Source organism: Natator depressus, chromosome 19, assembly GCF_965152275.1.
Source record: "Natator depressus isolate rNatDep1 chromosome 19, rNatDep2.hap1, whole genome shotgun sequence".
NCBI classification, from domain to species: Eukaryota; Metazoa; Chordata; order Testudines; family Cheloniidae; genus Natator; species Natator depressus.
In genome coordinates this window covers 6,964,148-6,989,070 of record NC_134252.1, presented here as the reverse complement: position 1 = coordinate 6,989,070, position 24,923 = coordinate 6,964,148, and the positions used below count along the sequence as shown (strand labels likewise).

At 51.4% G+C, this 24,923-nt stretch overlaps 1 protein-coding gene across 2 annotated transcripts in view; it reads right to left on the bottom strand.

Annotated features, from left to right (window-relative positions):
• NHSL3 (NHS like 3) overlaps positions 1 to 24,923 on the bottom strand; it is a 54,412-nt gene extending 29,489 nt beyond the window's left edge. Inside the window, exon 1 of one of the 2 annotated variants that reach the window (XM_074934332.1) lies at positions 24,414 to 24,923. In XM_074934332.1, the coding sequence (XP_074790433.1) occupies positions 24,414 to 24,690 (277 nt within the window). In that variant the 5' untranslated portion in view covers positions 24,691 to 24,923. Of the gene's footprint in view, positions 1 to 12,531; positions 12,796 to 24,413 lie in introns of those variants that run through there. The other variant, XM_074934334.1, reaches the window with a different exon arrangement.

Below are 24,923 nucleotides of genomic sequence, written 5' to 3'. Positions count from 1 at the left end.
TCTGAAAAGTTTTCAAAACAAATCACTTTAAAAATTTATAGTGTGTACCTTATAAAAATGAAACCTACGTCTGTCTCTGAGTTGAGAGGAATAGGTATTAAGGTTCTAACAACCAACAAGAATGCACTTTTATGTAGAAATCCAGGATTAAATCGAGTCTCCCTGACTAGTGATTTAAATCAAATCCACCCTGCCTGTGGCCCAGTCCTATCACGCTTAGCCAGTTCCTACTTAGGCTTCAACAAGAGTAAAAACCAAGTCAGGAGCCCAGGTTCCTAGGTTAAGAGCACAAGGCTTAGCCCAATATCAGAATTAAGGTGGGGGGGACAAACACATTTCCCCCCTTTTTAAACATTCTCTTCTATTTGCTAAAGGAACTTGTCTGGAATCCACGCCCTTGTTGTTCTGTGAGTCTTGTATCCGGATTTGCATCCCCCTGGCACACAGCAGCAACAGGCTCTTTCAAGGCCAGAGGAAAAGTGCAACAATATGTCTGATGGCATAGCAGCAGCACCCCTTGCAGTTACAGAGACTACTGGCAGCCCCTTTCCAAAACCATTATTTTCCAAGGGTTGCAACCTGTGTTAAACGCCTCGCTGGGCTAAGAGGTTCAGAGCCCCACACCTCAGCCCAGGAAATCTTCTCACAAGGAATAAATAATCCAGGTTCCCATTTCTAACCCAAATTAGGATTCAACATGCAGAGGGAAATATAACGTTATTGCAACACATACACCTGCTCTGGATATGGCCGTAAGTGGAAAAACAACCTGGGTATTTTGTTTTCTCCAACCAGTTCCCCCTGCACACATGGAAAGCTACAACCTTGGCACACTAGATTGTAACCAGGCAAGAACCACAAAAGAATAAGCCTTGATGCAATCCACTATATGAATTACTATATTGGAAAAGACTGGTGGTCCATCCAGTCTAGCAACCTGCCTCCAGCAATTGCTTGTACCAGCTGCTTTAAAAGAACAGAACACACTTTTTTGTGCAATACTCGCTCATCAAATTCCTTCCTGACCCCAGTTAGTGAGCAACATGTGCCCTGAAGCCTGAGGATTGGTGGCCCCTTGGAATTTCATCCAATTGCAGATGTCATTCTTAACACAATATTTAGCAATTCTCTGCTAGCCCCCCTGGAAGGCTCTAAAACCTTTACTAATATTTAGGGATAAATCCTCACAACATAGCTGAGAAGTATGTAGTCACATTATCATCCCCAATTTACCGAACGAGATGGAGACAAGAACAGAGATGCTAAGTGACTTGCTCAAAGTCACACAAACGTCAGAACTCTGGTTTCCTGCAGTCCAGTTGCATGTTCTGGCCACTAGACAATGCTGCCCTCCCTGTGAGTATTTCTACACTGTACAGCGAACTTCCACAAGTTAATTACATGCCATGACCATAGGAGCAATAAGCAGTAATGGCTTCTACCAGCTCTACGGTCTCCACGTAAGGCCCAGCATCGACGCACATTAAAAGCAGGAAACGTTGAGGCACAGAAGTGTAACTGCAGGGCCTGATCCTACAATCCTCACTGAGGCAAAGTGGGAGTCAGGATCAGGCCCCAAGGGAAGACGAAGCACCCGCAGTAACTCAACGACTCAGCCTTTCAGATTTAGGGGCACACGTTCGACATCGCTCCAGCACTGGGTTTAGAACAGCTGTAATATCTTGTGTCTCGGCTCCCCTTAATATAGCTGTTCCATTCCATCAGTGACCTCAGCCTCATTCCTCCTCTCAACGATCCCCACCCCTGTGCCTCTGCCTGCCCTCCTGAGAAAAGCCACCTAACAGGTTTTAAGGTAAATACAGATTTCCTCTGGAGCCGGAGCCGAGCAGGAGGAGCCCAGGCCCTGGAGAGCAGAGCGGTGCAGACAATAAGGAGACTGAAGGGGTGGCAATCAGCAATTTTGCGAATACAGACTAACACGGCTGCTACTCTGAAACCAATCAGCAAGCAGACCACTTCAGACTGTGATCTTGTCAAAGAGCTGTACAGGGTCAGCTCCGGTCAGAGCACAGATGGGGCTGAGAGGGCCAAGGAAAAGCCAGGGTGTTGCACAAAGGGCTGCCAGTGAGTGAGCATGCTGAGTCAGGATTGAACTAAGGCACCAGCATGGTGCCAGAGGACGCGGTGTTGCTGGAGGTGCTGACGAGGTCATGACCCCCAGAGACAGGAGAGATTCCATAATACTTTCTTCTACAGGTTTAGATACATGTGGCCCACACACCAAGGCTAATGCCCACTGCCTATCTATATACCTGGTTCATTTTCAAATGGATGCATTGTTCTTCTTCACTGCCTGTCCTAAATTTCTGAAGTGTTGCAGAGCACTGCTGTGCTCCACCCACAGCTGGCTGCATTTCAGCTCCAGGTGAAACAAGTCATATATTGCATTGGAGGAATTAAAGCTGCTCTGTAAATATCAAATACTAATGTGAAAGGTCAGCAACTGGATTTCCTGATCCTGATTCACACAGGCAGATTACTGACATGAGCACGTGACCTTGCACACCCTTCCACGTGCAGGTACTTTACCACGCAGCCAACAGCAACCACACGTGCTCCCTGTGCACTGAGCCAACACGCAATCAGGACTCCATCACTCACATCCTTGCACACCCTGCTGCCCATCACACGTGCCCGTGCCCACATGCTTATCACATATGTCCTGCCACACAGAAAGGCCTTACTATAGGCACATCAACCCCATCCCACATGTTCTCACACTGGATCGGATACTGCAGAGTTGGGGGGGGCCTGGGGGGGTGGCGGATTCTTATTTGAGGCGGTGGCTCCTGCTCTCTCTTACCCAAGAGGAACAAGACCTATGATGCCAGCTTTACAGCCCTCCTCTGCAGCTTCATCCAGGCTCTAACCTTCTCCCAGTGGACAGCAAGAGCCTTCACCATTGCAGCAGCTTGCTGCTGTCCCTGCCAGCAAAAGAGAGAGAGGACAGAGACGGTGGAGAAGTGCAAGAACAGGCCTGTCTCTACTAGGGTTGCCAATTTTGGTTGGACATATTCCTGGAGGTTTCATCACATGACATAAGCTTTAATTAATCTTTAATTCCTGGAGACTGCAAGACAATCCTGGAGGGTTGGCAACAAGTGTCTCCTTATGGAACCAGCTGGTGGTAGGACAGGAAGTGGGAGCAAAGCAGAGGGAGGAAGTGAGGGAGGCTAGCAACGGGGAGCTGCCAGGCACAGCACACAGGTGCTACTTCCACAACAGGCTTCCCACAGGAGAAGCTTTGTGAAGCTGTTAAATGGGGAGTCCCCTCCCAGGAAAGGAGGAGGAGGTGCCCCCTCGGCATGACCCAGCCTGTCAGAGCTAAATTCTGGAGATGGCTCTCCTGCGAGAGGAGCCCCATTCATCATCACCACCTCTGCAGATCTATCCCAAGAGCATGAGTTAGCATGGGGGAGGAGAAGTGGTTTTTTTAGCCAGTGTCAGCGGAGGTCCTGGCCAGCCAGCACAGCAGGCCAGGGGTCTCCCCACCACGAGCCCCAGGATTCTAGTGCCCAGAGGGAGCACCTGTACTTATCGTGACAAACATGTTCCCCGGCTGCTGAGGGTTGAGCCCCCTCTTATCGAGTTGCAGTTTATACACAGACCCAGCCCAGATTCTGTGATTGTCTCTCACTGGCTTAGTGCACCTGGCGGTGTTAACACAGCCGGCTAGGCTAGAAAGAATCACCGCATCTGTGCTGGCTTCCTCAATAAACCATTCAGAGGTGGTTACAGCAAGGGCCCGTAAGCATCTGGCCTTCTAGACCCAGACCATAGGACGGTCCCCTCATAAACATCCGACCCAGGAAGCACCATGCCCTCCCTCCTCCAAGGCTGGGAAAGGATCTGGCCATAAGCATGGCACGGCTCCTCCTTAGTGCGGGCTACCAAAAGGCAACACTGAACAGCCCCATGGATAACGGAGAAGCGGCAGGTGTGGGTTACTGGGGTCATGGTAGCAGGGATCCACCTCATTTCTCCAAACCCTGCAGCCCAGGGGATTTTTGAAACCAGTGTATCCCCCAGGGAACATGGACCCAGCCACTGGGCAGAGCCATTTCAAAGGAAATTACTTCTGTGCTGGTGAAAGGGGTTGGACCGGCAGCCCTACAGACTGAACTCCTCCAGCTACACAGTGGCTGCAGCTGCATTAGCTACCCAGGAGGCAAGGGAGGCAGAGGATGGTTCTGTCTTTGTGACCCATTCAGCCCTGGCCTTTCTATACAGACTGCAGTGCCCAACGTGATGTTGCTTCCCTATGGGAAATAGACTGAGCCCACAGAGCTGTGACGGTCAATCTGTTCACTTGCTTTTACAAAGCAGAGTTACTAGCTACCTGCTTCACATGCTCAGCTGTCTCCACCCTGCAGGGTTCAAGACACTTCCCCAAATGTGTGGGGAAGGGTCACAGACCTGGCAAACAAAACAATTAACCATCAAGCTGGGTCGCTGAGGGGAACACTCCCCAACACTGTCTGACCAAAGCTGCTACTCCCAGATAGGGTGACCAGACAGCAAGTGTGAAAAATCGGGACGGGATGGGGGTTAATAGGCACCTATATAAAACAAAGCCCCAAGTATTGGGACTGTCCCTATAAAATCGGGACATCTGGCCACCCTACTCCCAGATGACAATAGATGATCCAGTTCTTTCAGACTTCTTTAAGCACTGGGGACCCCAACAAGCATTGCGGGGCTGTCACCGGCAGCCCTCAGCATTGGGCCATTCCTCCCGAGTCTGTGTGCTGCACGCAGGGAGGAGGTGGGGGGGAGGCTCAGCTGCGGAGGTGCCAAGAAGGAAGCGGTGTGAACGCGGAACCCGGTGCTCGTGGCGACCCAGCGGCAGCTGGCTTCACTGGCCATCTTGTTTCCGTTGGGTGCAGTTTGGCCAGAAGCCACGTTCCACTGCCATGACTCAGCGAGTGCCTGGTGTGCCCCTCCCAATAAGGAGGAGATCAAGAACTCCGGTCTCCATGGAGTTCAAGGACTGCGAAGGCCCTTTCAGAGCAGGGGGATAAGGTGCTGCAAACCCTGTGGGGCAAGGAGTGGGATTCCTCCCAGTGCAGGGTGGGCAGAGTTTCATCCAGCATGGGTGGGGGTGGGGGGTTGTTTCCATGGAGGCATAAGAGTTTGTAACTTTTTGGGTTTAGCCAGCCTGGGGCGGGGCTGGGTTCTGAGAACACAGCGTCCAAAGACAAACAGAGTGCCAGGTGGGGGAGCGAAGAATCAGGTTACAGGTGACCAGCAGGGCAGGTACAGCCCCAGGAATCAACCCAAAGGGATGCCCTGCCCCCATCTCCTGGGAGGGAGAGGGAACATCCTGGGCTCCTCATTCAGCCTCACCTTGAGTGACCCATCTCCGGCCCACCTTTCCCTGCATTGCAGGAGTTCCCCTGCGGTTGCCCCTGCCCGTGGGGATCAGAGGGAAATAGATGCCCTGCTAGGGCAGCGTTCAAGCACCCTCTGCTGCTTCTGCCCCGGCCTGAGCACTGGGCCTGAGCTGCCCCTGCCCGGAGCACTGGCCACAGCAAAGTGAAACTGACTAGGTTCTCCCAAAAGCTTCCTTCTGACCCTGGCTTGGCATCACAAGTGCTGTGTCCAGGGGCAGGCAGAAGGGGAGGAGGGAGGAAGGGTAAGGAGCAGAGAGAGAGAGAGAAATCAGGAGAGGAAAGGTGAAGAGAGAAGAAAACCCATGGAAAGGAGGAGGGACGCACCGAAGTGCAAGAGGGGAGCGGGAGCTGCATTGCTTGGTGCAGCAGCTGCATGGATTGGGGACTGAATTTGGACCCTCTGTCCACAGACTCACAGGGGCTGTGAGCATGGGGGAGTGAGAACCACTCAGCATTTGCCAGCGCCCCCCTCTGCCCAGCGAAAATATCTGCAGCAGTAACCGTGGAGGGAGCAGTGTCCTGCAGTGCAGAAGCTATGGGGTGGGGAATGAGAAGGGGGGAAGATGGGAACATCCTGTCCCAAACACCCTCCCTGCCCAAAGAAAGGAGAAAACACTGAGCCAAACAGGGAGTGATGCAGAAGATTGGGGGAGTGGCAGAGATACAGGGTTAGTGGGATGGAAGGCGATTTACAAGTTTAATGTTGAGGGGAAGATTCTCTCCAATTTATTCAGCTACTGGTCCAATCATCAGTAGTAATTAGCCAGCCTGGTAACTGAAACCCAGATCCATCTCCCTTCCCGCATTTGAAAGACCAGGAATGAGGCCGATGGGGAATTACCTGACCACTCAGACAGAGAATGTGTTTAACCCCCTATCCAGGGAAGAGAAGAATCCACCCTCCGCACCCATGTAATCCCCCACACCGGTGTGTCCCCTGCTCCCCAACAGGGCTGAATCCCTGGCCCCAGAGACCACACCCTCCCTCTGCAGATTGAGAGAGGGTGCCTCAGCAACCTGGCCTGCTCCCTCAGGGTCTTCCTCGTGCTCGCCGAACACACCCTGCCCCCAGCCTAGTGATCCCAGCCACGCGCACTGCAAAATGCTGAAGCAACACAATGCAAATTCTTTCACTTCGTGGCCTCTGTTCTGTTCCCATGGAGCCAGGGCAGAGAACAAACAGAACTCATTCTATGTTTTCTCAGCACCTTCTGCCCGATGCCCTTCCCCCTCTCACTTCACCCAATTCTTCCTTCCTCCCTCCCTCCCCACCCCCATTCACTCTCCTTCTCCTCTCACCCCCGCAGTTGTAATGTCCCCATCACTGTAACGGCTAGGTCCTCCTTTTTGGTGACCCACGGGGATGCCAGCAGAAAAGTTCATGTTCAGGGCCCTGCTGCACCAGCTAAGTGAAAGCCTGTTCGTGCGCACTTTCCCCCACGCCCAGCGGGATCAAAGCCAGGCATTCATGGAGTGCCCACTACCGTAGCACCTAGGCACCAGAAGAGGAGCTGGCTCCCCTAAAAGCATCACACAGAGCCCCGCAGTGGGAGCATGTCTGATATTCTCGGCTAGGAAGGTAGCAAGGTGACACATCACTCACCAACCTCATGTTCCAGGCCCAAGGATCCAGCTAGAAAGAATGTGAATCCAATGAGGGAACGGATCTGCCTGGAAATTGGTCAGCCTTCGTATCCCAGGGGAGTGAGGGGGCCAAGGTTGGTGGTGGACATTCCCATGTGGGTTGGTCTCTCCCCTCACTGCTCCCCCAAGACTATTCCGGTCCAGTGCCCCTCCAGTAACTGCTGCTCACTTGGAGAGGGGTCGGGTGCACATCACAGCCCTCTGCCCCGCACAGTCACCAAGAAATAATGAAGGCCCAAAGCCAGGCAAGAGAGATCCAAGAGGAGCAGAAAGTTTTCTCCCAGGAAGGCCTAACCACCCACCCCATACAGCCAGGTCCAACGACCCTCCCCATACCCACCCCAGGCCCAGACTGCAAGGCCCAGACACCCCTCTCCCTGCCTTCCCCAAGTCTCACACCAACTGGCCAGGCTCTTGCCTCCACTCCCCTAGACCTGTTTTACGCCTCGCAAATCTGATTTCCAGATCCTCCCATAGTAATGGGAAAACTGGAACGCACTCTCCACTCCTGGTACCCATAATCCCGTCCACACCAGTTGACCAGTCCAGCACCACTCAACTTCACTCTGCATTCACTATTCTGGATGAACCCAGCCAACTCCCCCAAGTCAGATGCCTACAGAGACCTGCTCGTGGGCTAACCCTCACTTCCAACACTGGACGAGGAGGGCAGCCCTGGCACAGAAAGAGTTTGCCACAATCCTTCCTCATTGCAAAGCTTTGTGGGATCATCCTACAGCCAGCCCCAGCCTCCCCCCTACAACCTGCACTGAGGAGTTACAATGGCAAGTGGAAACCGAGATGTGGCTGATCCAGGCAAATTCAGACGGGGGGTGAGTGACCAATTGGCGAATGGATCTTAGAGTCAGTGCTGGGGATGTGTTAGTTTGACCCCCCAAAGTCCCAGAATTTCAATGGATTCTGGTAGTATCCCACAGTGCACTGCGACCCAGAATGCACAGAGCCTAGCGGAGGAATATTGCACCATAGGCTCTGACCAGAATGTTGTGCGGTTATTTCCAACAAGCTCAGGGCTGTGTGGATGCAACGATTCACAGGGGAAATGGCTTAAGCCAGCATAAACAAAGTGGTGTGGGTGCCCCCTCTTTTGGGAGAGTTACATCTGTAAAGTTACAGCAGAGAAGCACATACTGAAAAAACCTTCTCAGGTAAACAAGCCCTTCCAACTTGCAGGGCCAGATGAGAGAGATGAAGTAGAGAAAGCAGCTCACAGGAGGGGCTAAGCTAAAGCACATGAGAAGGGCTGCATTTCAGTTGTTAAAAATTTTATTTGATCAATGAGGGTAATTGAACAACTTCCCAGGGGTCGTGGTGGATTCTCCATCACTGGGAATTTTTAAATCAAGATGGGATGCTCTATTTCAAACTGGAATTAATTCAGGGAAGTTCTATGGCCCTTCTGGCTTTATAATCTATGACTTTACATCTACTTCTAGCCACTCAGAATAGAAATCACCCCACCAGATATGTCCCCTTACCAACAGGTAACCCGCCACTTTTGCATGTTACTGCAAGATTTGGCTTGCAGCCTCTTGGAAGAGAAATACAGGACAATGGAAATACAGCCCAGCCAGGCTGAAATCAGACTGACGTAGAAGAGTATCCATACTGTTAGTCAGTGTAGTTTAGCGTGGTGCTTCTCAACCTATTCCATGGTGCAACCCTGTCTTACAATAGAAAATATTTTTGGGGGTCCCCAAGCAGCCATAAAGAAGAGAAGCTATTTGAGAACCCACAATCTAGAGGACAATGCACAACACCAGCACCAGCAACTCCTGAATTCCAATCCTGACTCTGCCACTGACACCCTGTATGACCTTGGGCCACTCACTTGATCTCTCTGTGCCTCGGTTTCCCCCTCTGCAAGATACCAACTTGTCTCCCCTGTGAGTTTGAAGGTTACTGAATCACTGCTCTATGATGTGAGCAAGTGCTAAGAATTGTTATTCCTCCGGCCTGCCTTTGTTCCTCCAGGTGGCTCCTTGCCCCTCTCTGCTCTCCTTCAAGGTGAGCTCCAAAGGGAAACAACGCTGGGCTTGTGTTCTTTTTTTCCTTCTTTATGAATGACCGTCGAGGGGGAAGGCATTCCCAAACAGACTCTTTGGGGGTTGTTTGCTGTGGTTAATACCCATTTAACTTCAACAAATAATTAATGGTGTGGATAAAGGCCGCCTTTGTTACAAATTCGACAACCCTCCCCCTGCAATTAAGGAGTTAAGACTCCAGATCAACTTCGATTAGGTCTCCCAGAGGTGCCCCTGCTAAACCTGACTTGACCTTCCTGATATTTCTAAGGTACAAGCCAAAAACCTCACAAGTCTTCGTTCTCCCTCACAGAGCAGCAGGGAGGGGCACCCCCTCATTCTTTCTGAGCCCTTTGCAGGTCACCTTTAAACCATCCCCAGTGCGTAGTTTTGCTTTGTTTTGTCACTCCGTAACCCTGCGCTGAAGGTTTTGAATCTGGGCCCAGTGCATGTTTACCTTGAGGACAGTCTGGCTAGCCCATTCCAGCCACACCTGTGCAACATGCTGACAGTAAAGACAGAATGAAGCAGAGGGATCAAGTGTTGTCAGACAGTGTGTGATATCAGCAGGAGCCCCCTTGCCATCCGTGTCTCCCGCAGGGGCAATCCCTCCAAAACACTCTGTCTGAACCAGCACAATGTTCGGGAGTGAGCAGTGTGGGGTAACACACCCAGGCACTGGCGGGAAAATTCACCCACATGACCAATAGGAGACACACTCCCCTTCTGGAGACATCTTGGGGAGTGTTTATGTACATGGGGGAATCCAAACTCTCTCCCTACAAAGACTTTGGCAAAAGATAGGGTGCAACTGGTGCTCTCTGAGCAACCAGAGCTGTGCATGGGAGAACCCGATCCTCAGAGAAGTGACAGATGGAAAAGACAGATTAGATCCCATCTATGCCCTCTTCCCCCTCCTCAGCCATTATGGGACTGGTCCCAAGAATCACTGCTCTGATTTTTTAACAAATCTAGTTTTAAAATGCCCCAAGTAGAAGAAGGTTTCTAACCATCAGAAAAGGGAGGTTCTGGAACAACCTCCCAATGAGAGTCACGGGGGGCAAACAACCTGGCTAGTTTTAAAGAGGAGCATGAACGGGATGACATGATGGAGTTGCTTGAGGTGGCAGGGGACTGGGCTTGAAGGCATGGGAGGTCCCTGCCAGTCCTATGTTCCTGGGTTTGGCAAAAGCCCCCAGAAGTGGGGCACTCGTCTAATGGATCAGAGTGGGCAGAGAAGTGCACACGCTGAAATGCGGGACAGCTTTGCTCTCACAAAGCACAGAATTTGGGATTCAGGGCAGCTCCCAGAGGGTCATTCCAAGCCAAGTCTCACTCACTGGCCTCCAGGAGGCTGGGGCTGCACTGGTATATTGCAGGCATTGGATATTATTGCTCATTTGCCTGGGTCATACTTGGGTATGAAATGTAAAAAGCAGCAAGTGGGAGAGCATTTCAGTTTGTCAGTGCCCACACACGTCTGTTCGGGGCAGCTGGTCTTCCCAGGGGGGAGTCTCCCCGTTTCGGTGATCATTAGAAGGGGGATAAAGCCCAACTCTCAGACTTTGCACTTGCATGGAACTTCTCTATGCAGAGCACTCACAGCACTGTACCACGACGGGAAAGTCCAGCGCGAAGAGGAGGAGTGAGGTCTCTCCCAGCAAGGCAGTGTCAGAAGCAGCACAAGAAGCCAGGTTTCCTGGCTAAACCCACTCTGCTCTATTAGACAAGAGTGCCCCACTTCTGGGGGCTTTTGCCAAACCCAGGAACATAGGACTGGCAGGGACCTCCCACGCCTTCAAGCTCAGTCCCCTGCCACCTCAAGCAATTCCATCATGTCATCCCGTTCATAACCTTATCATGCTCCCCTTTAAAACTAGCCAGGTTGTTTGCCCCCCACGACTCCCATTGGGAGGTTGTTCCAGAACCTCCCTTTTCTGATAGTTAGAAACCTTCTTCTGATTTCCAGCCTAGATTCCTACTCAAGTGCAGACTGACCCCCCCATTCCTGTGTTATACACACACACACACACACAAACACACACACACACAGCTGAGGGAACAATTGCAAATGTAGCAAAATCTAAAGGATGGGCCAGTTTCAGTGTCTGAACCAGGACAAAACTATCACAAGAATAATTTCATAGATTTTCAGCTTGCTCCAGTTCAGCCACTGAACTGATGGGGGAATCTTAGTGGGGGAGGGATACCCTAGGGGGTCTGGTACCTCTGAAACACATGTTCAACTGCCAAGAAATCAAGTCCCCTGTCTCCCCTGATACCCAAATCCAGCAAGGAGGGACATGGCCCATTCACCACCCCTGCCCTCAGTCTCTGGAGTTCTTAAACTTTTCACACTCTGAATCCACGGAACCAGAGCAGAGAAAGCAGTGGAATTTGTACCCCACACAGTCAGCCAACAATAACAGGGTATTGTTAGGAGTTTTACTTTCTGCCTTTATACTGCAGCCTCCTGCAGTGGAGGTATCTTCCCAGCTTGGAACGAGGGGGAAAGCATATGTCAAAGGAAAATCTACTCCTTGCCCTCCCCACTCCTCATGGTGTGGGTTGGACAGAGACATTGGGAGAACAAAAATGGAAATCAATATTGTGCTTAACCAGGGAGAATGAAAAGTCCAGGTAAGAACACTGTGCATGTACACAGCCCATTCACAGTAAGTCACTTTCATACAAGGATCTCAAGACACTTTGCGACAGTCATTAAACCTGGTGCACTTTTACAAGATAGGGGAAACTGAGGCACAGAGAGAGGAAAGCAACTTGCTCAAGACCACACAGCGAGGTAATGGCATAGGTGGGAATACAACCCAGGAGTTTTGGCTCCCTTCTGCCTGCCCTAACCACTGGGGCCATCGGCTAGCTGAGAAGAGAAAAACAAATCAGTAACTAACTCGATGGATGTTAATTGCACTGACAATGCTGAAAAGCATGGGTCTCAGAGAGAGCACAGTGAGAATTTCACCAGTCCCAAAGCAGATTAGGATCTTTTCAGCTCCAGTGCTCCGAGCCCCTGCCCCGACTAACCGTGGCAGAGCTGGCAAGGTGCACTTGCAGCAGATTGCAAAACTCCGGGAACCTCAGACCCACCCAGGCTCCTTCCAGCCTCGCTAAAAGAATCCTTGGGCCCCTGCACGAAGCCCCCACATCGCGCAGCACCAATACAGACACTGCCTCCTACCCACAGCAGCCCAACCTTGCGTACAAGGGCACGGGCACAGTTCCTCCTATGTGCTAAGTGCCAGCCCCAGAGCCTGGGCACCCATCTGCCAGCAACAGGCTGTGGATCATGACTGCAGAATACCGTTGTACAGTGCATGAACCATACCAGCCCTGCTGGAGCTGCCATCGACAGAGTCCCGCCCCCCTCCCCCCCCCCCGCTGACTGGGCTCCTGCCTCAGGCTCCTACCTGTCTTCAGCTTCCCTGTGCGGCCAAAATGCCAGAAGGACCTGGCCTTGGCATTCGGGGGGTTCCTCTTGTGGTGCATGTTGCCCATGGTGCCCGTGTGTGCAGGAGGCCCTTTCCCTCCCCCTCTCCTGGGTGGAGGAAGCGCGGGGTGCTACATGACCGCACCAAACAGGCTTCACCTTGGCCTGCTTCCAGCTCCAGAGAGCTGGCGCTCAGCTCCAGCTCCCATCCCTCCAGCCACGGTCAAGCCCTCAGATTTCCACAGGCTGCACTCTCCCTGAGCCCCGGAGCCAATCAGGGCGGACACAGAGGAGGGGCCTCCAGGAGAATAGCTGGGATGGGTTGTCCTCTCTCACCCTCCCTCTCTCTGCCCCTGCAGCTCTGCTCCCTTCTCGCTCTCTCTCTCTCTGCCCACACCCCGCCCTGTCCCCGTAAGGTTGGTTGTAGAGTCCATGGCTCTGCCAGGGAGTGGGATACAAAGTGGGAGATGGCCAGGATTGGCTTTAGGATTCGGTGGGCCCACCGCGAGGTGGCTCCTGGGGATCCTGCCCCCACCAGCGTGCAGCACAGCCCCCAGGCTCACATTACATCTGGGACCGTTCCCCATGAACATCCCCTCACCCCCCTCATCCAGGGTGGGGTCACAGCTCCCAAAAGCCAGCTCTGGCCATCACACACCCATCCAGCCCACCCTCACCGCTCTAGTGGAAGTGGGAGCAGAGCCAGGCGAGGGCAATAGCGGAGAGGTCCTCGAAAGCAAGTCACTTAATCTTTCTGTGCCTCAGTTCCCCATCTGTACAATGGGCACACAGGAGGGCTGAGATGATAAATACATTAAAGGCAGCGAGGCGCTCAGATACTACGGAGATGGGGGCCACATAAGTAGCCAAGACAGGCAAACAGGTCTTATGTACAGACTCCCAGATAGGAGAGCACACATACAGCCCATTTGCCCTCCGCAGCCCACTCGTCACATGAAGCTACAGCGATACAATGCAAGGGGGGATTGGATACCGATTAAATGGAGGTCACTTTGTGCATGGACACTTACACCGCCATCTGCCTGGCTCGTGTCACCCAGTGGCGCAAATTAAACCAACGTGAACCAGGTTGATCGTTCAATAAGAGCGTCCACACACACAGCTGCACTGGTTTGAATGAGCTGATTCCAGAGTTAACCCAGTGCAACCTCTGTGCAGAGAAGCCGTGAGGCAGGAGACTGTGAAGGGCACTAATCCAGAAAAGCAGCATGTCAGATTCAAGGCCTGGCTGAAGTGTAGCTTTCGCCTTTTCTTTGAATTTGAAAATGAGATGGTGTGTCAGAGCAGGGAGGGTTCAGCTGGTCAGAGTCACGGGCACACGGGACGCACTCCCTAAGGACAGTGTTTACGTGATTAATCGGACATTCTGCTAAGGAGGAAGGACGGCTTTGTGGCTAAGGCACAGGACTGGGAATCAGGAGCCGAAGGTTCAATTCCCAGCTCTGCCACGGACACTCTGTAAGACCCTGGGAAAGTCACCATCTCTGAGCCTCAGCTCCCGGCAGTTCAATGGAGATAGCTCCTCCTCCTTTCCTCCACACACAGGCTGACTTAGACTGAAAGTTCAATGGGGCAAGGACCTAGCACCATGGGGCCCTGATCTTGGATGGGACCTCTAGGCATTGCTGCTTTTGTAATACAAATAACTAACAGCAGCTGCACCCAAAAATCTCAGTCTGGTTGGTGGCAGCTCTGCCTTGGAGGATGCTGGGGATGTGAAAGGATGGGTGAGCAACAGCTTAGCCTCTGTGATCCCATTGCTCGCTACACCCTAGTTTACAACACAGGCTTCTCACCAGATTGCAAGATCACAGCAGCTGGGGAGGGGGTGCTCAGGCTGGAGTCACATGCCTGCACCACATTCTTGCGTCTCCATGATGAAATGACGGAAAGGGCTGCCCTGGCCTCTGCCTCTCCCCTGCAGGTTCGCAGGATCTGACCCCAGGAAAGGAGGTGTCCTAACGCAGTGGCTTCACTGTGGCAAAAGAAAGGAACCTCTCCACTCCAGACTCACCCCTCTCCTCCGCATGACACAGTAGGGAACTCTACAGCAGAGTGCAAAAAGGACGTTGCATGCAACAGATTTTCCACATGACACATTTGCTCCTCTCTTGCCACGAAAAGGACCAGCTTGTCTGGATACAGCCTGAACCTTCCCTTCCTGCCCCCAACACAGAAACCCTTCAGTGCCCAGACCAGGAACATGTGCTCCCCCATGACCCTGGGCCCTTGGCTCAGACACTCTGCACAGCACCCAGACTTCACTGCCTCTGATCACAGTGATCAGGATATGGGCATGTCCTCGAGGCTCGGGACCTGCGGGTAAAGCTCTGAGGCACAGAAGGCCCCACAGGGGTGCAGAGGCCTCAGAGCTGGACTGAGCCTGTGTTTGGTGGGATTAAGAAGGACAGTGGGCCCCCTGGGCTGGCCTGGTTTATATGCCATGTAGAGACAACCTGCTGAGCCCAGGGAGCTGCTGGCCTCACTAGTTTCAGATCTTGCGGCCTCTGTGGCCCCTTCTATCTCAAGTGCATGAGTGTTGCTCTTAGTTACAATCCAGATCAGCCAGGAGCCCCACCACCTACCCACTGAGAGCAGCTCATTACCCAGCTGCTTACTGTTTGCACTGGAACAGACCCTGTCACAAGATCCATGGCAAAGCCCCCAGCACGGTCATGTCTGCACACTAGCTGCAGCTGGCCATGTACATCTCTGCCTTCTGGACTCAGATTTTACCACATTGCACTCCAGGGTCCTCTCAGAACACACTCCAGCAGCCCGGAAGCATCACAGACTCTCCCAGCATGTCATTCACATCAAGGAGGCACACTCTTATTGCTACAAAACCAGGTGACAGCAAGGCCAGCAAGGATGGGGACGCAGCGCAAGGGGCCTTTCTGCCTCTAGCATGTGCTGTGGAAGAAACCCCCTAGTTATTCATCAAGGGGACCGGGTGGTTCAGGGGGTTGGTGGTGAGATATGGAGCCTTTCACCACTCGGTGACCAGTTCAAACACAGCTTGGGTCCCTAGCGGCCAGTCGTTCCCCTGCTGGTGGCAGTTTAGTGGCCCACGTGAGAGGAGTTGACGGTCTCAGTCCAGTTCCTGTAAGCGTCCACATCACAGACCTGACACCAGCTGGGCACCCTGGGGGATGGCCAAAGGACTGAACGGCCCATGGAGATTGAGCAGCCCTCTTCACCCCCACAGCTGTTTCCTTCCAGTCAGAACTGAAGCTCACTGATCGGGCAACGAGTGGGAAAGCTCCCCCCACCAAGCCTAGGCCAGACCTGTTCTGTGGCTAAACAAACATCTTCAGTTCCCCGGGCTGCCAATCTGGCATCTTTCCAGTCCAAAACTCTGCATCAAAGCCCACAATCTGAGGTTTCAGTACTAGTCCCTCGACCTATGTCCCTCCTCTTTACTATGCTGAGAAAGGTTACAATCTCCACAGTCACTGTAGCCTAGCTTTTAACCCATTATACCAACGAGTCCAAGTCCTACAGTGATGGGACCCTTCTCTTTTGGCAAAAGGAACAGATAAGCCAGCCCTACGATTTTCTACCCTCGATATGCCAATGAACAGACACAGAGCATGATCTGGGCTACTAGGATGATCTCTTAAAGGGGAAATGGAACACTGAGGGGAAAAAAGGGTAACACAAAAAATGTTTAAGATCCCAAACCTTTAACAGAAAAAAGAAAAACCCAGAAGGGTTTCCACTCATGTCCTGCAAAGCCCGAGTCCAGGCCCCCAAGTCTTGCTATGACTGATGGCAGCACTGGCACCCCCAGCGGTGGGTTCCCCCCTGCTCCGGCTGAGGTGTTCAGGTGCTCATCACCTGTAGCAGTAGACACAGAAAACCCAACGGCGTGAACTCCAGTTTGGCAGACAGACACTTTGCTCGGCTCTTCACCTTTCAGTGGTTTCTGTTTCTTTCGGTGCTGGAGTCATAGTCAATGATCATATTGTCTTATGAAATAAAACGGTCCTTATGAAGAGAAACCTGACTCCAGCAAAATAGTTTTATCGGATCTTATGGAACATTATTTGCAAGAGTAATTCTTCCAGTTGTCTCCAGGTGGAATAGCTGTGGCTGGCAGACACACCTCTCTTTGTTTAACAGAGAAGCTTACGGTTTCCAGCTCAGACCAGCCAGTGGATTCCTGTTGTTCAGATTTTCTGAAATGTCACTCTTTACTCTCTGCAGATTAACAAGTTCATTACCAAATACATTGAAGCAATTCTCCTGAATGAGAGACTCAGCCCTGGTCTACCTTCTCATCACCCTGGAGCCAATACCCTCCCAAGGCGGGATCCCCAACCCTGAAGCTGGAGAAGGCAGCTCTGGGGAGTGCACATTTGTAACTACAGTACAGGGTTTAAAAGCAATAGTGTTTAATGTTTTATTTGCCCTGAAGACTTGGGATGCATTCGCAGCCAGTACAGCTACTGGAAAAGTGTTAACGTGTCTGGGGATGGAGCGGGAATCCTCCAGGGACATCTCCATGAAGCTCTCCTGGAGGTACTCAGACAGCCTTTACAGAAGATTTCTGGGGAGGGCTGCCTTATTTCGTCCTCCATGATAGGAAACTTCACCACGCCAAGCCAGTAGCAAGTAGTTTGGAATCATTGCAGCACAAAGCATGGCAGCAAATGGTCCTGGGTTCTGGTCGCATTCAAGCAACATTCGGTCTTTATCTTTCTGTGTTAGCCTCAGGAGGGTGATATCATTCATGGTCGGTCACCTGGTTGAAATAGGGGATTTTTTTTGTAAGGGAACAGTAAAAGGACCCCGTTCATGTTGGGTTGTTTGCGCTTGGCTAAAAGGGATCATCCCAGAGAATAGCCACGCGGCGGGGGGAGGGGTGAAGGGATCATCCCAGAGAATAGCCATGCAGTGGGATGGGGGGAGGTGTGTGCTCCACATCCACCCGAAAACCGCAGCCCCTCCTTTTAAATGTGAAACCCAACCGGCATTGCTTCCTATGGGAAAGGATGGCACTGCAGTTTGAAACCATTCCTGCATGTTATGAAGGCGGAAGAAGCCAACCCCACGTACCAAAAGGCTTACCATGGCTGCCTGGAAACCGAATTCTGTTGCCCAGCCATTTGTGATGTGTCACCATACCAGCAGGCGCTAAATATAAAAGGCAAAATGCGACCTTGTACCTAACGCACATGTGCCGTCTGCTGTGAATTCCTTGATTCACTGTGAAAGAGTCTCCCTTTTGTTCTCAGAAATGTATCATCTTAAATTTTACTCTCCCTTTTTATTTCCTCAGGTGCAAATGTTTCTATGCTCCCCCATCTTCTCCGTCCCTGAGGTTATCGCACATTAGAAGGCAGAAAAAACTCACTCGCGATTACATGTTTTCCAAGCTCATGAAGTCCTCCTGCACTGATAGGGCACAGCTTAATGCATGGAGGCATTCAGTGGCAGAGGCCAGGAAAGCATTAAGTGAGCGCAAAGAGCAGAGGCAGGAGGCGATGCTGAGGCTAATGGGGGAGCAAACGGACATGATGAAGCGTCTGTTGCAACTGCAGGAAAGCCAACAAGAGCACAGACCCCCGCTGCATCCATTGTATAACCGCCTGCCCTCCTCCCCAAGTTCCATATCCTCCTCACCCAGACGCCCAAGAATGCGGGGGGCGGGGGAGGCTCCAGGCATCCAGCCACTCCACTCCACTCCACAGGATGGCCCAAGCAACAGAAGGCTGTCATTCAAACAGTTTTGATTTGTAGTGTGGCTACAATAAGAAATGTGTCCTTCCCTCCTCCCGCACCCCACCCCACCCCACCCTTGTCTACCTTGTCAGTTATCTTACATTTTTTGTAATTACTAAAGAAAGAATGCATGGTTTCAAAACAATAGTTACTTTATTTCCTTTGCCAGCTGTGATTGAAGGGGGGAGGGTGGTTGGCTTACAGGGAATTAAAATCAACAAAGGGGGCGGGTTTGCAGCAAGGAGAAACACACATAACTGTCACACCGTAGCCTGGCCAGTCATGAAACTGGTTTTCAAAGCCTCTCTGATGTGCAGCATGCCTAGCTGTGCTCTTCTAATTGCCCTGGTATCTGGCTGCTCAAAATCAGCTGCCAGGCAATTTGCCTCACCTCCCACCACGCCATAAATGTCTCCCCCTTACTCTCACAGCTATTATGGAGCACACAGCAAGCAGCAATAACAATGGGAACATTGGTTGCACTGAAGTCTAACATAGTCAGCAAACAGCGCCAGCGAGCTTTTAAACGTCCAAAGGCATAGTCTACCACCATTTTGCACTTGCTCAGCCTATAGTTGAGCTGCTCCTTACTACTGTCCAGGCTGCCTGTGTACGGCTTCATGAGCCATGGGAGCAAGGGGTAGGCTGGGTCCCCAAGGATAACTATTGGCATTTCAACATCCTCAACGGTAACTTTCTGGTCTGGGAAGTAAGTCCCTTCTTGCAATAGCTCCAACAGTCCGGAGTTCCTAAAGATGCGAACGTCATGCACCTTTCCCGGCCATCCCACGTTGATGTCGGTGAAACGTCCCTTGTGATCCACCAGTGCTTGCAGCACCATTGAGAAGTACCCCTTGCGGTTTATGTACTGGTTGGCAAGGTGGTCCGGTGCCAAGATAGGGATATGTGTTCCGTCTATCGTCCCATCACAGTTAGGGAACCCCATTGCAGCAAAGCCATCCAGTATGACCTGCACAGCAGAGACTGCGGGAACTGTGGGCTAACTACCCACAGTGCACCACTCCATAAGTCAATGCTAGCCCGGTATTGAGGACACACTCCGCCAACTTAATGCGCTTAGTGGGGACATACACAATCGACTGTATAAAATCGATTTCTAAAAATCGACTTTTATAAAATCGACCTAATTTTGTAGTGTAGACATACCCTCAGAGGCAGCATGCAGGAATGTCCACATGGCTGCAGTGCCTCGCTTATTACAGCAGAGCTCTGAACCCTTGGCACTAGGATACAACTGCTGCATCTGCAGAGAACTAGGAAGTCTCTATTATATTACAGCAATGGATCTACATTCAGATTCAATTTCACTATCTCAGCTATTATCACAGAGCTGCATCCATGGATTTTCAGTCCTGACATGGTGCTGCTAAAGCACAGCACCTAGGAACTTCCAGTACTACCCACAACTACATCTTCACTGATATATGGTATTCTAGCACCCAGGAATCTCCAGCACAGGGATAACAGCATCACTTCTGCTATATCACAACCCTGCACCAGGGATCCTCCAATACAGATATACAATTAGGTTATATTGGCTCACCATGGCAAACAACAAACCAAATCATACAATTTCCAACAACTCTCTCTCATTGAGTGTATTTAGTATTTTATTTTTAACCACACAGTGAGGAGTCTATATGCTGCTGGGCCAAATTAATACCAAAAAAATTAGTAATTGAAAATGTTTGGAACATCAACTCCTTCGTTCTTAAAACCTTGAGAAATAATATTGTGAAACCTAGATTAACCCCCCAAAAGATGGGCCAAAATCACTAGGACGTCATTCCTCAATGATGTTCTATTCAAATGGTCTTCCTAAAATGGGGTGGTGGTCCACATGCACTTTCACAGCAGGGCTAACGGGCTAAGGGGACACCTTAACTATCGGGGTGGATTTGCGATCACAGTTTTTTTTAATGCTTTTCTTCTTTCTTTGTCCCCAAGTGAAAAACCCCACACACCCCCTGGAGAAACTGACTACAACCAAAGTACAGGCAAATGCACAAGGGTTCAGCGGTTAGGACACTACCGTGGCACTTGAGAGTAATTTCTTGCTTCATCATAGATTTCTTGTCCCTTAATTTCTCCATGCCTCAGCTCAAAACTGGGGATAACAGCACTGTCCTACCACATGGGGGTATTGCGAGGATAAACACATCAAAGACTGCGAAAGGCTCAAACGCCACAGTAACGGAGGCCATATAGGTACCTAAAACAGATAGATTAGATGGGATCAACAAACTGAATAAACAGAGAAATATCATTGTTTCGTCTCATTTCCCGTGATCTCAGGTGTTATTTGTAACAACAGTAGGTAAATTATTTTCAGACAGAAGCGTGGTGATGGAGTCCCTTTAACTAGATTGTATCCTCCTAATACTGTAGTAACCCTAACAGGTTAACTAGACTCACTGTGCCCTTCCATATTCCAGGGTGCCAACAGAGATTACAGTGATAGGATTTATTTCTTTTAATAAACAGAAGAGAGGAAGTTGGCCAAGCAGCTGTATGGAAGATTTTGCTGTTTAAAAGTAACAGTAGGGGTAATAGTACTTTGTAAGGACAGGGAGGGGTTCCCACAGCACAAGGCCTCAGCTGGTAAAGCAATAAAACAGCAGCAACCAGAGGAGAATAGGGGAAGAAGGTACCTCAAGCCAGGGAGTTGCAAGTTTCAAACCAGCAGAAGGAAATACCTTTCGGTGCGCAGAGTTAGCTTGTGAGCTCCTCGCAACAAGGTATCATTGCAGTCAAGAGCTTAGCAGGATTCTTTCTTCTTTTTTTGTTGTTGTTAAAGTTTGGACATTTTTATGGATAACTGGAACATCCAGGGATACAAAAGAGAGGATTTTTAAAAAACTTTTGGAAGGGATCTAATACCCTCCTGCTTCAAGGCACAAGGGGGAAGGAAGACTGTTTCCCCATGGGTAGGTGATCCCAGAACTGCCTATTGCAGGATTAATTTCACCTTTCTCTGATGCAGCTCAGCTGGTACTGGTCAGTCAGAGACAGACTATTTGACGAGATGGATCACCGAGTTCTTCAGTATGGGACTTCCTACATTGTTACATTTCCATTATTTCAGTGCTCAGCCACCCAGCCTTAGTTTACACCCAAATCATGAACAGAGAACCAAAGCTCAGGGGAATTGGATCTTGACCCAGCCCTGACCCATGCCTTCCTTGACTTCACTGGAATGAAGACCCTATACCCTCCTGCCATTTTCTAACATATGTCTGCACCCCCTCCCCAGGAGAGAAGGGCTCTTATCGCAGCGTGGACACAGGAGGAAATGTTTCCACATGCATCCCAACCACCCCTTCCATAACCAACTCTAAGTCTTCAGAATGGGCAAGGGAGTGCGATGCAAAGGTGAAGAGATTCACAACCCTGGGTTGCATCTCTGCTGGAGAACATGGTACTTCACAAGATTCCATGCTGGTCTTTGGAAGGGCCTGAAGTACCTCCCGAAACCAGAGAAGTATAAAGAGATCAGCAGACACCACCAGCAACCTGTACAATCAGAGCCTTGGAGGTCAACCCAGACCTGCCTAACTCCAGACTTCCTCCAACAGTCATGGCCCGTCGCCTCCTGCTTGATAACTGGAAAATTCACAGGCTCAGGCAAAATGTATTATTGATAGGTCCGCCCCTGTCATCAGCTCAAGGTAGACCTAGCCTCCATACCAGTCAGTATTTCAGGCAGTGGAAGCTGAGTGTTACCTGACTCCAGTGAACAGCACTGCACCCAGTGTACATAAGAAACTAATCAATAACTTAGCACTTTAATAGCGGTCACTCTTTTCATCTTCAAAGCGCTGCCCAAACATTAACTGAAGAATCCGCACAGCCCCTCAGTGACCTAGGGAAGTGTTTCCCCCCTCATTTTACAGAGGACAATGACATTGAAACACAGACTGTGACTTGCCCAAGGTCACATAACAAGTCAGTAGTGGAACCGGGCTTCCAAGCTTGCAGCCCAGTGCTTAGTCCCCTGGTCCATGCTGCCTTCATGGCCACATCATTAGAATGCAAATGGCAAAGCAGCTGAGATAGGAAGGGTGAAACAGGGTGTGGTCCCTTCATGTTTTGCATTTTGGAAGCGAGCATGTTATTAGAACAGACAGAGTGATTTAATCAGGCACGCAAACTGCAATAATTTCATATGCATGTTGTTTCTACCAATCCACACCTCTCTCCCCGTCACACCAAGAAATGGCTGCACTACGGAAACATGGCAAGGAACTCTAAGTATGGTGTACATGCTCCATGGCGCACACATACACATACACGGCCTGCAGCCTCCCACGCAAAAGGGAGATGGTTTCATACAGCAGAGCAGAGTAAGGCATGCAGCTAGTTTATGGGTCTCAGGAAGTGGGGCATTTAAAGCAGTTTGAGTGGGCATGGAGCGGATATCCAGTTTACACTTGTCAAAGGGCTGGCCAGCGATGCTGGAAGCATAATGCTGGAATCCTAGCTGGCATTCACAACACACGGCCAGTGTCCATAAGAGAGGTACACATGTTTAGCAGAATGAGAGCCAGGGTCTCTTGTGTTCTGATCCCGACTCTGCCAATGACTGGTTGTAAAGGCCCTGTTTTGAAGATTAGGTATGGAATTGATGCCAGTATTGGTGGGGCACCGCAGTGAGGAATATCACACTGGGTGGACCTATTATATTCAGATTCTTATGCTTTGCCCATCACCATGGTATCTGAGCACAAAGCATCAGGGGAAAGCTGCAGCCAGACATGTCTGACAGGACGTGCTGGTATCATCTTATGAGACTGTTAGGTGAAAACTCAGCCACCTTTCAAAGATCTCTTTGAAAGAGCAACTTGCATTTCCATGGCTGTTCCCCTCTTATCACAGCTCTCAGTGTTCTCTTGAAAGCAATAAAAGACAGACCAGTAAAAGAGCAACTGAGTATTGATAAAAACAGCAACTCCCCACATTATGGATACCTGCAAATTAAACTAACTAATGCCCAGCGAGGGAGCCAGGACGGTAATACTGGACAACGAATCATGGTGTGGGGCACTCCTCTGGATGGATTACCGCAGGAATCTGTATCCCCTTTTCCAAAACACCAGGCAGAAGAGACTTCATTTTGATGGACTAACAGGTGGGCGGAGACACTAGCATACATAGGGTCCCTAACACCACGTCCCAGCACTGGCAGAAGACCTCTAGGTGAGAAGGGACAACACCTCAAGCAGTACTTCACTCTTACAACTTGTATACTGGGCTATATGCAAATGGAAAGAGGCCATGTTAAGAAGAACACCACTTCCAGCAACGCAGCATCACCGAGCAGCGAGGGCTGGAAGCGGGTGTATAATCCTGGCATGAAGGGCTGAGCTCCTCGTAGCATGGCACTACATAACATCACACACAGGAGCAGTGGAGGGCATGAGCATAGCCCAGGTTTAGTAGCTGTGCCCTCTCTGAGGGATTGTATCCTGCCCTGCAGAAGGATGGGAGTTGTCGCTCTAAAGGCCTTTGCCATTTTCAGCTACGATCTTACATCCAGGCTTTGAAGGCCTGCCTCCAGCAGCAGAGCAGCCCCTACCGCCACCCTGAAGTAGTGGGGAGGAATTACATCCAGGTTAGCAAGGCCAGCACCTTGGCCTGGCTGGTGATATTGGCAGTAGGCCGTAGGCCGCCAGCAAGAGGCCACACCTGGAGCAGCACAGCTCCTGCAAACACCGTGCTGAAGAAGAGGAGAAATCTGGATTTGCTCCAGGTTCCCTCCAGTCTCTGTGACCTTCTGACTCAGCAGAGAGAGAACATACCCAGTGAACCGGCAACATCCCTTAGGGGAGGAATGAGATTACACAGGGCGCCCAGCATTCCCGATTACAGGGAACCGGAACAGGCCTGCTGCAATAGCCATAACACGAGCGAGGGCAACGAGCAGCTAGTCCCCTTGCAGGGCTCCTCAAGGCTGGGTGAAGGGGGCTGGCCACACACCAGCGCAGGGGGCAGAGGGGAAAGTCTCGGTGGCCTGAAGGGGAGGGAGGAGAGACCCAGCAAGCAAACAGCCCCTGGCCCAGGCACCCACCCCTCCGGGGGCAGCCCCTGCCCTACCTTTGCCCTTCTTGGCTGGCTCCTCGTGCTTCTTTCCCTTAGAGGGCGCCTCCCCCTCCGCTGGGGGCGCCCCATGGTGGGCGCTGCTGCTCTTCTTCTTCTTCCTCTTGCCCCGAAGCCAGCTGAAAGCCCAGCGCAGGCTGGAGGAGCCAGACTTGGGCTTCTTCTTCTTTGGGGCCCCCTGCGCGGAAGGCACGTCCCCTTTTTCCTGCCCGCCAGCGGGGAGCCAGGTGCCCGCAGCCGCCGCAGGTGCCTCCTGCGAGCGCCTCCCGGACATCTCCGGGTAGGGGAGGATGGGTCGGAGAAAGCCCCGCTTCACCGGGAGAGCTCGCCTTGGCTACGCTCCGCCCGGGGGAGCCACCGACCGACGCGAGCTCCCCATCCGGGGTGGGGGGAAGCGCCTCCCCTCCCCGTCTCCCGTGCCCCACGCCGGAGCCCCCTCTCCCGTGCGCCCCAGCTCGCCCCTCTGGATTCCTGGCAGCCGGGCTCCCGCCTCTCCCCTGCGCCCAG